This window comes from Triturus cristatus, chromosome 3_2 (assembly GCF_964204655.1).
Source record: "Triturus cristatus chromosome 3_2, aTriCri1.1, whole genome shotgun sequence".
Classification (NCBI taxonomy): domain Eukaryota; kingdom Metazoa; phylum Chordata; class Amphibia; order Caudata; family Salamandridae; genus Triturus; species Triturus cristatus.
In genome coordinates this window covers 852,178,616-852,194,224 of record NC_140584.1, presented here as the reverse complement: position 1 = coordinate 852,194,224, position 15,609 = coordinate 852,178,616, and the positions used below count along the sequence as shown (strand labels likewise).

The following is a 15,609-nucleotide window of genomic DNA, read 5'->3' as shown; positions in this document are numbered from 1 at the left end:
ATCAAGACATCATCCACTGGCGACACTTGCTGGAGATGTATCTGATAACGGAGGAGAATAATCTCGCACTGGGGAGCACGAGATTGTAGACCCAGAAGGTGATCTCCTCCTACGCCTGCATGATGCGGTATGAGATCTTTTGGATCTTGATCCAGTTGGAGGTCCGGTTCTCGATGTTCCAGATCTAGAACAATGATGCCTAGGACTTCTCGACCTATGAAGTGATGCTTATGGATTTCTATGTGGTGTGCCTTTGGGAGGAACCTGAGGAGGTACAGATGGAGCGTCACATGAAAACCCTGCATGATGGCGTATGTAGTGTGGCTCTGAGTCAGAAGTAGGTGGCACAGGTCTTTTCCGCAAACTTTCCAACCACCTTGGTGAGACATTTGAAGGGGACTGTGACTTGGATCAAGCAAGAGAGGTCTAGATTCAGCCATGTCCCGAGACACATTGGGCCTCTGTTGACGTCAATTGTGGCCTTTCCCCAACATGGGAAAGTGTCTGTCTGGTTCTCAACATCGATGGATTATTCTCTCTTGACGCTGTGTGGACTTTTTCTGCCGGCCTAGACACACTGACGTTGATGGATGTCTCAGTCATTGACGAAGGCCTCCATGGTGATGTTTACCTCGACGCTGTGCCATGAGAGTTCAATAACCATGACTTCTGCCTCGTCGTCAATGCCAGCCTTCAAGGTGATGGTTGCCTCTGCGCCAAGGAGTGTTTCAACGTCGACTGATGGGGTCTCCTTATCAGAGATGTGACTCTCAATGTTGAGCATATTCCAACGTTGAGCGGTGCGTTGACACCACATTTGATGGTATCTTTGTGGTCAACGGCAAACGTATCGGTATTTTTCTCAACGTCATACCTTTCAACGATGACCAGGAAGGTGTTTATGTTTCTCATGACATCTACCTCTGTGTGGATTTTTGGGACAAGAGGAGGGCTCTTTGGAGAAGACTGGTGTTCCCCAAGGCCTCTTGTTGACCGAGCTGATCCTCTCTCTTGAAGTCCAAGAAGCCTTAACTTTTCCTGGTCGTTGAGGGTGCGCCTGGATAACTTCTGGCAGTGAGGACAGGTGTCAGGATGGTGGTACTCTGGCAGGCAGACAATACAAACTGAGTGGGGGATCAGTACGAGCCTTCTTTTTCCTACAGGAAGGACATTTCATGAAGAGTGATGGCATATATTGGCAGGAAATAAGAACTTTCCTATCAGAAAAAAAGGTTGTCAGTACTGAAGGTAATGGTTAATATCAGGAGATATTTTTCAAACGTTTGAGGAGTATTTTTTAGACAATTTGTGGCAAAAAAAAGGAGCACTCAGTGCTCCAGGAGCTTACCAGAAGGAGCCAGAAACATGAACGGACCTAATTATCACTTGTGGGGCATGATGTGATACAGGGTGTGCTGTGAGATTCTTAAAAGCACAGTGCCAGTTTTATGTGCGTTTCTTTCAATGATAGCCTATTGGTTATCAATGTCTCATATTTCCTTCAAATAAAGGTTTGTCAACGACTTCCTTTAGTTATTTTCTATTAATGACATGAATTCTCTTGTTTGTGTAACTTATGAAAATGAAAAGTAAATGTAATCTAGGCTTTTTTTACCTTCTCTATAGTGTGTGAGCGTATGTGTGTGTATTCTATATATAGTATTTGTATGGTGCGACTTACCAGCTGTTAGGGTATCCAGGAGCTATGCTGCGGGTGTCAGTTGAAGAGACATGTCTCGAGTCCCTTCGTGAAATGAGCCAGTGAGGGTGTAGTGCAGAGGTGAAGGGGGAGGGTGTTCCAGGCTTAGGTGGCGAGGAGGGAGAAGGATCCTCCTCTGAGTGGCAGCGGCGATTACGTGGTATCTGTGCGAGGGAGAGTTATGCGGAGATTCGTGGTTGGTTGGTGTAAATGCCGGTGGTGGTTTATATATGCAGGTCGTTGGTCGTGGAAGGCTTTGTAGGCATGGGTCAGAAGCTTTAACTGGCATCTCTTATGGACAGGGAACCAGTGGAGGTCCTGCAGGTGCTGGGTGATGTGTGTGCTCTTGGACAGGTTGAGAATCAGTCTGACAGCTGCATTCTGGATCATCTGGAGTCTTTGCATGAGTTCGGTGGTGGTGCCTGCACAGTGTGTGTTGACGTAGTTTAGTCAGCTGGTGATTAGGGCCTGCGTCACAGTTTTCCTGGTGCTGGTGGGGAGCCACATCAAGACTTTGCGGTAACTGCAGTGACCTGACATTCCATGGAGAGTTTGCTGTCCAAGATGATGGCGAGGTTACGGGCGTGGTTTTTTGGTGTGGGGGTGGGTTTGAGCCTCCACCTGCCACCAGGAATCACTCCAGAGCGCGGGGTGTCTGCTGAAGATCAGAACTTCAGTTTTGTCAATGTAGAGCTTCAAGCAGTTATCCTTCATCCAGGCGGTGACGTTCTACATACAGTTGTGGAGGTTGGTCTTCGTTGAGGTGGGGTCTGCCTAAAGCCATAGGATAAGCTGGGTATTGTCCGCATAGGAGATGTTGTTAAATCTGGCAATGTCTTCAAGTGGTGTGTGTAGGAGAGTAGGATCTGCTTCACATGGGTACCCCCACTTTTTGCTGGTGTTTCACTGTTTTTCGACCTTAGTCTGGCTATGGCCCTGCTAATCAGGACCACAGCCTAGCTGCTTCCTCTCTAAAATGGTTTCCATGTACATTAGGTACATATCTAATTGGATTCTGGAGTGCCTTATAAGCCCCTAGTATATGGTATACTATGTACCTAGGGCATAGGTACCTCAGAGGCCTACCAGGGGCTGCAGCATGCATTATGCCACCCCTGGGAAGCACTCCAAAATGGCACCACAGGTCTGCTACTGCAGCCTGGGTAAGGGTGTGCTTTCACCCCTTACAGTGGTATAGGCTACCTATATCCACACATAAATACAAACACATATAAACCTATAAGCCACTCCTATGGCAGGCCTTGACAATCCTGAAGGCAGAGTGCTTGGTTTTATGTGAGAGGGTGCCCAAGCATGAGCTGAGCCCCTATGCAGCTTTCGGAAATACTTCCTTATGGCTGTTCTGTGAGACAGCCATACCATATACTCTTAAGTGCATTATAACGTTGCGGTAAATGCTAACTTTGAAATGGCTGCATCAAAACATACCGTGTTAGGTGTCAAACGCTTTGGAATACTACCCCCCGCCAGTTCTGGCGGCGGGGGTAGCATCCCACCCTTCTAGAGGGATAGACATGTTCACACTGGCTAAACCCGGTAGGACTTTCCTGAGCCCTGGCATCCCAAAATGGATACCTCTGCCACAGACACGGGTCTGGCCTCCTGCTGCTGACCGAAACTCCGGCAGGGGAGGCCTGGACAATAGGTTTCCTATATAAGTATAGGAATCCAGTCCCTAAGACTTTAGATTACCCTGGACGAAACTCTGCTACAGATATCCTGGACCTCCTACGTTCTTTCCTGACTAGAAGACTGAAGAAATGTTCCTTGGGGTCAAGGAGTGACTCCCCTGCTTGGCAGGCATCAAAGAAGCAACTGACCGGTCTGCATCGCTGTAGCTCCCGGCGGACGCCGAAGTCTTTGCATCACCAGAGGTGGATTTCCAGTCTTCCCCAAAGCTGAGGCCCGTGGCTATCGTGGGTGACGTGGAACCGTGACCTCTGGACACCGTGAACTTTTGCAGCAACACTATCTTCCTGGTCCTCCTCGACGTTGTGCTTTGGGCTCCGAGTAGCCCCAGCCTTGAGCACCTCCTGCACAGAAGATTGTTGGCCTCCACTCCACGAGGGACCCGTGGGCCAGCTTCAAGTGTGACCGCTCAAGGCTCCTTCGCGATCACTAGCCTGTTGGCTAGCAGGTCCCCACGAAGGCAACTCCTTTTCTACTTGGGCTTTCCTGGTTGCTACAGACGTGCCCTGACTTAGCCTCGCTGGGTGACTCCCTCAGACCTTGCTGGTCTGCACCGCAGTCCTTTCTCTAAATTCCAGTGACTTGCCATTGCCAAGGCTTGTTGGGTCCATTCTGGTCGCCGACACCGCAGCACTCGACAGATTTCGTGGGACAGCTCGAATCCGGCTCGTGGACTTCGTCGACACCTCCTGGACCTCGTGGCTGAAGAGTCAAGACACCCATCAACTCACCTGAAGCACCCGACATCTGTGGGCATTGGTCCATCCTGCCCTTGGTCACTGGCTAGTGACCCAGACTCTGTCCCCTCTGCTTTCAGGTTTCTTCCATCCCAGATCCAGGCTTGGATCTCTCCGGACACTTCTCCTCTTCACGGCAGCAGAAGTTCTTTGCAGGCTCCCATTGAAATCGTCGACGCGACCCGACACCAAAGACACCTATGCACCCGGCTTCCCTGGGTGAGGTAACTCGAGTAATCCGGTGCTCTCGCGGGTGCTAGCCCTAGAACTTCTTAAGTCCAAAATGGTTTGGGTCCTGACTCGATTAGAAGTGGAGCTATATCTTTAAATTTCCAACCGCGACATTGCCCATAGAAGGTAACGGGAACCCGCGGTTGTGTTTACACACTGCATACAGTTCCCGTGGGTCCCCTGTGTCACTACCTTGGGTGGTTCCTTGGGGTCCAAGAGATTCTACAGGCTATAGGCCTAGTGTCTATTCCAGTCATGGTTCTTATACCACTTTTTTGGTATATGGTTTGGTATGCCCCTAGGGCCCAATCGTGTATTTATGCTATTACTGATAATTGCTGACTTGTAAACTAAGTACTTCGAACTCCAGTCTCATAAAGAGACTAAAGGGGTGTGTTTGATCTTAAATACATATATTTTGAATATATACCTGGTGTGGTTGTCTTTTCATTTGATCATTCAAGAGATTATAGACTGGTAAAACAAGCTGCTTTACATTCCTTCAAGACTTAGCCTGAAGGCTGCTCTCCATAGCTACCACTAGGATAGCTTTCAATAAAGGTTGTCTTTAATCTATCAACATAAGGGGTTGTTTGGACTGATACAATGTGCCCCCTAGAACTAGTGGACAGCATATATCAGGCCACCTTCTCACAGTGTCATGTAGATGCTGAAGAGGGTTGGACTGAGGGATGATCCTTGGGGTACATCGAAGTTATATGTATTTAAGAAGGGCTTTGGGGTCCCAGTACATGGGTGGGACTATTCAATGCTTATGACTATTGATGAGGATCCCCTGAAAAAGAACTAATGTTCTTTCTACAGTCCCAATGGCTGAAATGTCCATCCGACTGAGTACTCCAAAAAACACTTCAGGCAACCAGGTGCTTCCAGGGCAGGCATCATTCCAAAAGGGAATGAAAAATAGAGGACTAGACAAGATTAGGGATGGGTCTCAAAGGTTTATAAGCCCCAAGAGTACATAAAGGTCTCTTTCTGCTGTGCATGAGGTTTAGGAAAAGTTGACCTTCCAGTATCAACCTGCAAAGTAGTAGCACAATGTTTTTCCAGAAAGCACCATAAAAAAGGTGCCTTCACATTGCTGTCTATTTAGTGACATGTAACTAAAACCAAACCATTGCAGTTATAAGGACAAGGGCGGAGGCTCAAGCTGCCTCATTTAGCTAACATGACAAGTCTTACTATTTGTGTATGTTCTGCACACACAAGATATGCCTTAGTCTTAGTTTTGTATCCTTTGTATAAAAATATATCAACATTATAAAAAAAAACTCTTCCTGTACCACTAGCACTACTGTAGTTTAAGACCAACCTGAAAATACCCAAACTATAAATAAGAAACATGTATTTTGCTAATTTCTTAGCAGCCCAGATTGCCTCTTACACCATCCTGCCTAACATGAAAGGCCTAATTTTGAGAGTTGTCAAGGAACGCAGAGACAAACTGTCACACGCAGTACATTATGCATTCAGTTTCTTTCTATTCTAATAAACAGCTAGAATGTATGCAAACATCACAGCCATAGGTACCCTAAGACCTTGAGATCCCATCCAGAATTGAACAGGATGTTCAAAGATACATACGTGGTAAGAACTGCTGCTGCCACCTCCGCTACCTCCTCCACTTCCGCCGCCATAGCCATATTGACTGTTGGCCCATTGAGCTGGTGTGGTGTTCTGATTCTGCCCTTGCCCAGTCACTGCTGCAATAGCGCTAAACATCTGGGAGGTCATGGTCTGTGGCAGCGCATTAACAGCTCGGGTTAGGTCTGTCAAGGAAATGGCAGACACAGGGATTCATTACTGGATTCAATTCCCAGAGACCTGTCCATTACTGAAACAGTATTTAAGGTCCTGGAGCCTAACTAGCATTATGCACTAACAGCACTTACCTGCTATGTTAATGTTGGCAGGAGTAACGTTAACAGAGCCTGGTGTTCGTGAACGGCTGCTGCTGCTTGGAGTGACACCTTCACAAAACCAAGAGAAAAATGTTCATTAGGAAATCAAATTGATTGTAATTACAGGAAATTAGGTAGAAAAAAAACATTTTACAGCCACTCAAAAGAGTGCACAACAATAACCCATTTAATTATCAGCTCTAAGGAAGAAACTTAGAATGTAAGCTCTCAAGAAAATGGGGGAGGCTTGTAATGAAATGACTGTTGGGGTGTTTTTCTTTGGTCCAGACAGACATTCTCTTCAACAAAAGGATTCGGTCTATGTGAAGGCCCACACAAAACACCACTTTAAGCCGCGCTCGAAAGGGCCTTTCCTGGTCCACTTGGCAATAGTAACAGCAGTGAAATGTGTTGGTCTGGCCTCATGGGTGCATGGTTCACACACAAAGAAAGCAATACCACCGGAGCAACAACAAATTGAAAGTCAGAGGGAGAGCTACCTGCAAAGACAGACTACCGCTTAAGGTCGAGAAAGCTACATGTTTGCAACTAATGGTCAAGCAAGGGTGTAAATAAGGGCCCATGCACTTACTAGTGACACTCTGTTCTTAATGGCGGATACCTCAGTAAGAAACACAAGGAAGTGGCCCTGGTTGCTGGCCGTATTATTCACCTTTGTACTTGCAACAGTTGTGACTGTATTGCTTATTGTCGTTAAGGAGCATGTAAAGATCCCAGAGACTTAAGGAAAACAATGACCCACTGTTTATGAGTAATGTATCTGCTACTATTGACCCTTCAGAGCCTTGGTTCAAGTTAGAATCCTTATATGATGGAAATTATCATGTATGCTAGTTGGAAAAATATGTCTGTATTAAACATATCAGACTAACATTTGCAAACACCTGCCCAAAAATACATAGGATGACATGACCCATGGTGTGGTTCTCTTAACAAAGGCTGTTAGTCAGTTTCCTTTATGAAATGTTATGAGACCGGATATTACTCCGACCTGGCCAAGTGAATACAACTGGTCTGGAAGACAAAACATGTGCAGCAAGGTTACTGCACAGCTAGAAATATAAAAACAAAAAATTAAATGTAATATCCTGTTAGACCAGGCATCCTTATGGTGGTCTTACCCACACTTTTTGCCTGCTTAACTCTGATATTGGCTGTATCTTTTTGTTGGCCTTAGGACTCGGAGTACTTTACCACGGCTGACCAGTGCCAAAATTCATAGGTCTTTCCCTAAACGATGGCTACATTGGTGTATACTCAACTGATATTTTCAAGTTTACTTGTAAGCCCCTTTTAAAGTGGTATACCATATATGCAGGGCCTGTGAAATAAAAGCTACTAGCGAGCACGCAGCACTGATTGTGCCACTCACACAAGTAGCCTATCAAACCTGTCTCAGGCCTGCCATTGCAGTGCCTCTGAGTGCAGTTTACTGCCACTTCGACTTGGCATTTAAAACTACTTGCCAAGCCATGAACTCCCCTTTTATGACACATAAGTCACCCCTAAGGTAGGCCCTAGGATCCCTAAAGGCAGGGTGCAGTGCAAGTAAACGGCAGGACATGTACTTTTAAGTTTTACATGTCCTGGTAGTGACAAACCGCAAAATTCGTTTTACACTACTGTGGCACCTATTCCGCTCATAGGTGATCATTGGTAATTCCTGATTTGAAAGGAGTGCTGCATCAGGTTTCATATCTTCAAAATCGTAATAATAAATCCTCTTTAATGGTAAAGTTGGATTTAAAAGTACTATTTTAGAAAAGCCACTTTTAAAAAAGTGGGCACTTCTCTACTTTTACTGCTCTGTGTGCCTTGCAGCCTGTCTCAATACATCTCTGGGGTGGATAACAGCTATGCTTTGTGTATTCACTCTAGACAGCCACAAACACAGGAAGGGTGGGTGTTACAGAGAACTGACCCGCATTCTGATAGCTCTTCCTGGGCAGGAAGAGAGAGGGGAGCCGACACTTAGATCTGAATATGCAGTGCCCTGTTTCCCAGGGCTGGGAAGAAAGGGGGACCTGAGCACTTCAAGGGCCTGCTTTAAAGTCACCCCCACTTCAAAGGCACAACTGGGAATAAGTACTGGGGCTCTGACCCTACCAAGATAGTATTACTGGACCTGTGAAGAACTCTGCCAGGAGTAAAGACTGCCTGTGCTTCAAGGATTGGCACTCTGCTTGATTGTTGATCTGGAAGAACTGCTTCTCTGCTTTGCTGCGCTGTTGCCTGCTGACCTCTGCCCTGCTGAGGGCAAGGACTGGACCCCATGTCACTTGAACACAAAGTGACTTCAAGGACTTGCTGGCCTGGCCCCCTGTTCTGAAATCTCAGGGCCATCAAAGACTTCCTTCAACAGTGCAGCAGAACGTGGACTCTGCCACCTGTGGTGCCAATACAGTTCTGGGCCCTTGAAAGTGAGCTTTTGCAGCACAGGACCAGCAAATTTGACGCAGTGAATTCGACACCAACAAAGGAGCTGATAAACGGCATCACTTTGAAGGACTGGACAGCTTGACAACGGCAGACAGCGCGGCTCGAGGATGACGTATCACCTGCATTGTAAAGGGGTTGGTCGACGAATCTTTCATCCCCTGTGTAGGAAGCTGGACTTCTTTGCAGATGTCCCCCCACTTTTTGTCCCCATTTGAACTGCCAGATGCTGCTGCTAACCAGGCTTCAGTGAGTGTTCTTTCACAAAAAATAAAACACATGTTCAATTGTAATCCAATTGGCAAGGGCTTTAGAACCCCTGGGAGTCCCTAGTAAACAGTTTAGGAAGCTGGCTCTTTATATATGTAAGAAAGTGGGTTTCTGTTGCAGTAACCCCCCCCCTTTTTTTGCCTAATAGCTGATGCACTTTTCCTTGTTGTGCCCAGGGCTCCTGCCAATCAGGTGCCCAGGGCCTGTGTTCTTTCCCTAAAAACTGCCTAACAGCCAAAACACAAATTGGCAAACCCTGGCCACATGTCAGCCCCTGGTAAATGGTAACCTAGGTACCCAGGGACTTGTGACCAGGGAAGGCCTCTAAGGGCTGCAGCACTCATTGTGCCACCCTTAGAGGCCCTGTACCCTAACACACACACACACTGCTCGTGCAGGCTGAGTGTCTGGATACAAGACAAAACAGAGAGTCGACATGGCACACATCCCTGTGTGCCATGCCCACAACCTACACTGCCCTGGCATACATCAGCCACCCCTCTAGCTGGGTGCCCTATGCCAGTGGTGTGGGCACAGAGGCAGGAGCCCTGTGCCCCTACAGTGCCCAGGTCCATTCCTGGGTCCTGTAAGTGCAGTGCTCCCAGCTAAGAGTATATGGTGCTGGGAGCTTGTCAAACACGAGCTCCACAGCACCATAATGGCAGCACTGAAGACTGAGAAGTTTGGTATCAAACTGCTCAGCACATTAAATCCACACTGATGCCAGTGTGTGATTTAATGAACCAAGCACCACAGAGGGCATCTTAGAGAGGCCCCCTGAAACCTAAACCTACAATCCACGTCTGTTCTGAGGCTGACTAGGCTGCCACACAGCAGACATGTTGCTGGACCCCTGGGTAGGATAGCTCCAGCTCTCCTGGGTCTGCAACACCGCACATCCTGGGCGAGGTGCTAAATCTCCTCCCCTAGGATGGGCAGGAGGAAGCTTCAAAAGCATGCCCCCTCTGTGAGCTTCCCCAGGCCACTGAAACCCCCCACTCTGGCGGGAAGCTTGGCCGGAAACCCCAAATAAGGACAGGGGATGTGCCAGCCTGCCAACCCCACCCCTCAGGTGGGGGAGGTGAGGTGAAGCACATCTCCGGGCTTTCGCCATCTTGAAGATGGGAAGCCCTGCCCAATCAGGACTAGGATCCTGCCCCCCTCCCACAGGAGAGAGGCAGGATAGGGGGTGTACCCACCCCAGAACATGGATCCATTGGCCCCTGCCCTTCACCGATCTGTAACGCCCCATAATCTAGTATTTAGGGGCACCCTGAACCTTCCTTCCCCAGATTCCAGATTCAAAACTACAAAGAAGAGCAAGAAGAAAGAAGACCTGCCCTGCAGCTGCTAAAAAGAGGAAGACACCAACTGCTTTGGCCCCAGCCCTACCGGCCTGTCGACCCTCGAACCTGCTCCTGCTCCAACCCAGCATCTCTGGTGGCCAGCAACCTCACAAACCCCGGAGGACCTGGCTACCTTTTGGCTCTAAGCCCCTGGGACTCCCCTGAGTAGAGGCTCTACTCAAAACCTACCTCTAATCCCTGGCAGCAGCCCAGAACCGCGAACCCAGCACATTCTGCACCAGCCAAGCCTGGCCAGTGCCGGAGTGGACAAATACCACGAGGACGACCCCACGGCGACTGTGACCCCGAGTCCGGCACCCAAGGACCTCCCTCGACACTCTTGAAGGAGCCTGCAGCCTCAGAACAAGGTGCCCCCCCCAACCGCGATCAACAGAGGGTAAGATTTCCCGACACCAAAAGGCACCCCTGCACGCGGCGCCCCACGGCCCCCTGTGACCAATCCCGGGGTACCTACCTATCCTCCAACTACCCAACTTACCTCTCGAAGTGGTTGTGGCACCTGAAGAATCCTCGTCCCCGAGCTTGCAGTCTTTTTCCAAACCGGAGATTTCCAATTGAAATCAATTGAGCGCCCGAAGGCTCAAAAGCACCCTGCACCCAGCCGCCCGAGTGGCCCTGGCAGTGAAACCTCTACACCTATCTACTTCCCCACTTGCCCTAAGTGACCTGAAGCCCAGCTCCCACAGCCGCGTGGCTTGCCAGTCAGCAGCCACCAACCAATGCCCCCCTATCCCTCATAGGATAACATTGGGCCTAACTCACTCTGCACCCGGCCGCCCTAGAGTCGCTGAGGGTGAACCAACTGTACCTACCTGACCCTGGGGGACCCCTGAGTCTATGCCCAGAACCTCAACTCTGCCAGTCGAGTACTTACCTTTAAACCGATAACTCTATTTTCTTCATAGGGTAACATTGACTAGCTTTTTCCTGAAATTTCTTCTAAGTGTGGACTTTTCAAATCTTAAAATATTTACCAAAAATCAGCCGAGTAACGAAAACTAAATTACTCATCTGCTCTTAGGTGAGCTCCCAGTGCTGGATCTTGGTGCCCAGCACTATCTCTGAAAAATACTTTCAACTGTACTTACCAGTAACCCAATTTTCTCCCATAGGAAATCATTGACTGTTTTTCTGTGAAATTTCTTCTAAGTGTCAATTTCTGCAATCTTTAAATATTCTTTAAAAATAGTATAATATCTGAAAACGTAATTACTTACCTGTTTTGGATAAAGGTCCCAGTACTGAGTCTAGGTACCCAGTACTGGATAACAAAAGTAACAAGAACATACTATACCTGTAACTTGCATTTTCTGCCATAGGGAATTATTTTCTATGAAATATTTTCTTAGTGTCAACTTTTAAAATAGCTAAATATTGTTTAAAAATCATCACAGTAATTAAGTCGACTTTCATCACTTGATTCGAAGTACTGACCCAGGACTGAATCTAGGATCCAGTCCTGGAATTCCAAAAGTAATCCTAAAAGTAATCTGTGGCAAATAACATGAACCTTCCATTGAACTCAATGCATTATTGTGTTTAAAATAGTGTTGCCTATTGCAACCACTTTAAACACAATAATGCATTGAGTTCAATGGAAGGTTCATGTTATTTGCCACAGATTACTTTTAGTAACACTGTAACTGTTTACAAAAGTCAATTGCATATTGCAAAAGTATTTATATAAAGCATCTCATTCTGAGAAAGTATATTTTAATTCCCATTGTTGGTTCTAAAATAAAACAAGCATATATTTTTTATATATAACCCATTGGCCTAGAGTTCAGTTATTGAGTGTGTGAGACCATTTGCTGACAGTGTGTACAACAGATGCTTTACACTGTCCTCTGATACTGCCTTACTGCTCAACCAAGCTACCACTTTAGAGAGTAAGGTTATATCTAACTTTAGCCTCTGTCAAACCCTTGGGGACTGTGGACTCTGTACACCCTGTACCTATTAAGGAACAGTATATACAGAGCCACTTTCTCACAATATAGTATACCAAAAAGAGGTATTCTGTGCAAAGAGTCCAGGTATTCCCTTGTGAGTGGAAAGGAGATTGCTGTAGCAATCCCAAGGTGCTCTTCTATAGGCAGTATGGTCGAGCAGCTTTAGGCTTATCAGAGAGGAGTGTTAGGCATTTGCAATACACAGTCAATATTTTGTATATATTTAGGCATCAGAATCCATATGATCAGGTAAGTTTCAAAATAGAAATTCATTTAGTTTTTCAAAAGTTGACAGTGCAATTTTCAGGGGGCGATAACGTTATCCTACGGAGAAAAAACAAAAAATGCATATGGTTACTTCACAGCGACTAATGGGACCAATCCTCAGGACTTAAAGTGAGTACAGGGGAAGGTCCAAGGCAGCACCAGCAGGTCACCTCCAGCGTCACTAGGGCGGCTAGGTGCAGTGGTGCAATACGCGTCGGGTGCCCAATGTTAGTCACAGGGGATTGGTCCGGTCAAAAAGAGGCTGCAGATTTGGACTGTGAGGCCAGTCGGACTAAAACAACAGGGGGGCTCAGGCCTCATGATGCTCAGGGATGTGAGGACACCTCGGTTCACTTCCACTCAGGCTTGGAGCGACAGGTGCAGTGGTGCTGGCCGGTGTCGGGTTTACGCGGTCCGGAGTCCTCACAGTTCTTTCTTTGGTACCTGCAAGGATGAGAGAAACAGCTTCGCTTCTCCACGGGAATTCCTGAGTCTTCACAGAGGTGATGGTAGTCCTCCCAGGCATCTCGAGGCTCAGCACCTTGCATGATGAGCTGACCTTGGCACAATTGTAGGTAATGGGCGAACAGGCCGGTAGAGTTGGTGCCAAGTCAGTTGCTTCTTCCTCAGTTCTTGCTTTTCGCGTCTCTTCAGTCATTCTTCTTTTGGGTAGATTTATAGATGCATTAATAAATCCATCAGTGTGGGCCTTTTAATACGAGATGTTTTATACCAAAAGTCTCTGGTTTCAGTGAAGCCGTCATGTCGATGGGAAACTCGTTTTCACCAGTCTCCAACATATGTACTTAAAATGGCTTTCTTGGTCACTTATATTGGCAGTAATTCAACTGACCAGCAAAGGGGGAATATCTGCACATGCAGATATGTCCACACATGTACTACAGAGCACCCTGTTGTAGGGCTACAAGGCCTGCTATATGGGGGACTTACTTTACTGCATGCAGCGTCTGCTGGTATGGCACAGAGATGTGTGCAATGTTGTGTTTTCAATTTTGTCTGCACCCAGACACGCAGCCTGCAACAGCAGTTTGCACGAGCTTGGTGAGAGGTCCCTTACGGTGGCACAATTCGTACTGCAGCCCTTAAGGACCCTCTTTAGCCTCCTTGCCCTAGGTACTAGGGGTACCATTTACTAAGGACTTACAGGGAGTGCTAAAGGCATTGCCAACTGGGGAAACAACAGTACAGTTTTGGGAGAGATCTGGCATTGGGGACCTGGATAGCAGGAATCCAGTGCACTTCCAGCCAAAACTGTATCAAATACCAGGCAAAAAGTGGGGGTGACCAAGTCAAAAAGGGGCACTTTCCTACAAATGGTACTCTGGGTACATCGGGCATGGGTTTTTAAGAGGGACACTAAGGGGTGCAGCATTTATTATGCCACCATATGGGACCCACACAAGAATTGCAGGCAGACTGCTATTGCAGGCTGCGTGAAATTATACAAACCATTTTGATATCACAACATGGCACACTCCTTGTGTGCCATGCCCATGCACACTGCATTTACCATAGGTAAGCCACCCCTACCGCAGGCCTTAGAGCCCTAAGGCAGTGTGCATTACATTATATGTGAGGACATATCTGCATGAGTACATATGCCTCTGATGTCTGGTTACATTGTCACAACATTGCAAGCGTTCACAAAGCCATCTCAAGTATATGTACTAGGCAATGGTCATTACGAGGTACCCAGCTACATGATGGCTTCACTGAAAATAATGGTGTTTGGTATCTAACACTTCATCTTGGCAAATCCATACTAATGCGGTTAGGCAGCTGGCTCTGTATATACATTACCAAAATAAGGTATAGTGTCCACAGAGTGAGTCCAGTGGTACCCCAAAGGTAGGCAGGGGTAAAAGTAGATAGCACCTTGCTCTTTATTTGTGGCAGTGTGGGCGAGCACTAAGGATTTATCAAAGGGTAGTGTTAAGCATTTGTTGTACACACTCAGGCACGAAACGATGTCACACACTCAAAGACTGAAGTCAGACCAATTTGTTTCTATCAAATATATTAAGTTATTTTATTTCTAGAACCAAGCCAAGCCTGGTGCAGGTAAGTGAAATAATACTTTGCAAAATCCTATGCAATGTTTTACAGTTGAATGCAGTTGGCTGAATTACAGGTAAGTCAATAGGTCAAAATTTCTTTTCAGTTACTTTTTAGATTACTTTGTACGTTACGTTTTAGATTACTTTTCAAGTTACTTTTTCTACTAGGTGTGATATGCCTAGATATCACACTGGGAAATTTCCTAGAGAAAAGGTAATTAAATCAGTTTTTGTACATTTGCAGTTTTTCAATGTTTCATACAAACCAACTCCACACTACGAAGAATTTTCAAGGAAAACAGTCAATGCAATCCTATGGGAGGAAATTAAGTCATCGGTTTGCATATAAGTACAAGTTTGTGGGAGTTGGTATTCTGGGGTTTGAACCAGGGTCCCGCCAGGGTCGACAATGCACTCTCAGAACACCCTAAACGGCACCAGGGCGGCCGGTGCGGAGTTCTTTGGCCCAATGTTATCCAATGGGGGATAGGGTCCTCCTGTTGGTGGCTGCTCATGAGCAGGCCACAAGGTTGTGAGAGCAAAGCTCCTGGTGTTAGGCTCAGGGCAAAGGGGGATCTGAGTTAGCACACAAGGTGCAACCGCAGCAGCGCAGGGGCGGCTGGGTGCAGGGTGCTGTTTTGGCATCGGGTGCCCTGTTTTCAATGAGAGTTGCCGGTTTGGGATTCTGGCTGCATGCTCGGTCCAGGAAGACTTCCAGGAGGAACCCACAGCTTGGCAGCTAAGTTGGAGGGTTCGGTGCATAGGTGCATCTTGGTTTCTCTTCTCCAGGGCGCAAGGCGGCTGGATGCAAGGGTGTGTTTTGAGGTCGGATTTCAACTTACTGGGAAACTCGAATTTGGGGGTTGGTCTCCGTTCAGAGGCGGCAGGCGACGTTGCGGAGTCCTGGAGGGGTCAACCC

The 15,609-nt window shown here is 47.2% G+C and overlaps 1 protein-coding gene across 1 annotated transcript in view; it reads right to left on the bottom strand.

The window, feature by feature from the left end:
• Positions 1 to 15,609, bottom strand: part of SUPT6H (SPT6 homolog, histone chaperone and transcription elongation factor) — a 1,106,805-nt gene that overhangs the window by 64,779 nt on the left and 1,026,417 nt on the right. Inside the window, exons 34-35 of the mRNA XM_085649126.1 lie at positions 6,291 to 6,368; positions 5,983 to 6,167 (exon numbers count right to left, since the gene is read on the bottom strand). Of these exons, the coding sequence (XP_085505252.1) occupies positions 5,983 to 6,167; positions 6,291 to 6,368 (263 nt within the window). The remainder of the gene's footprint in view (positions 1 to 5,982; positions 6,168 to 6,290; positions 6,369 to 15,609) is intronic.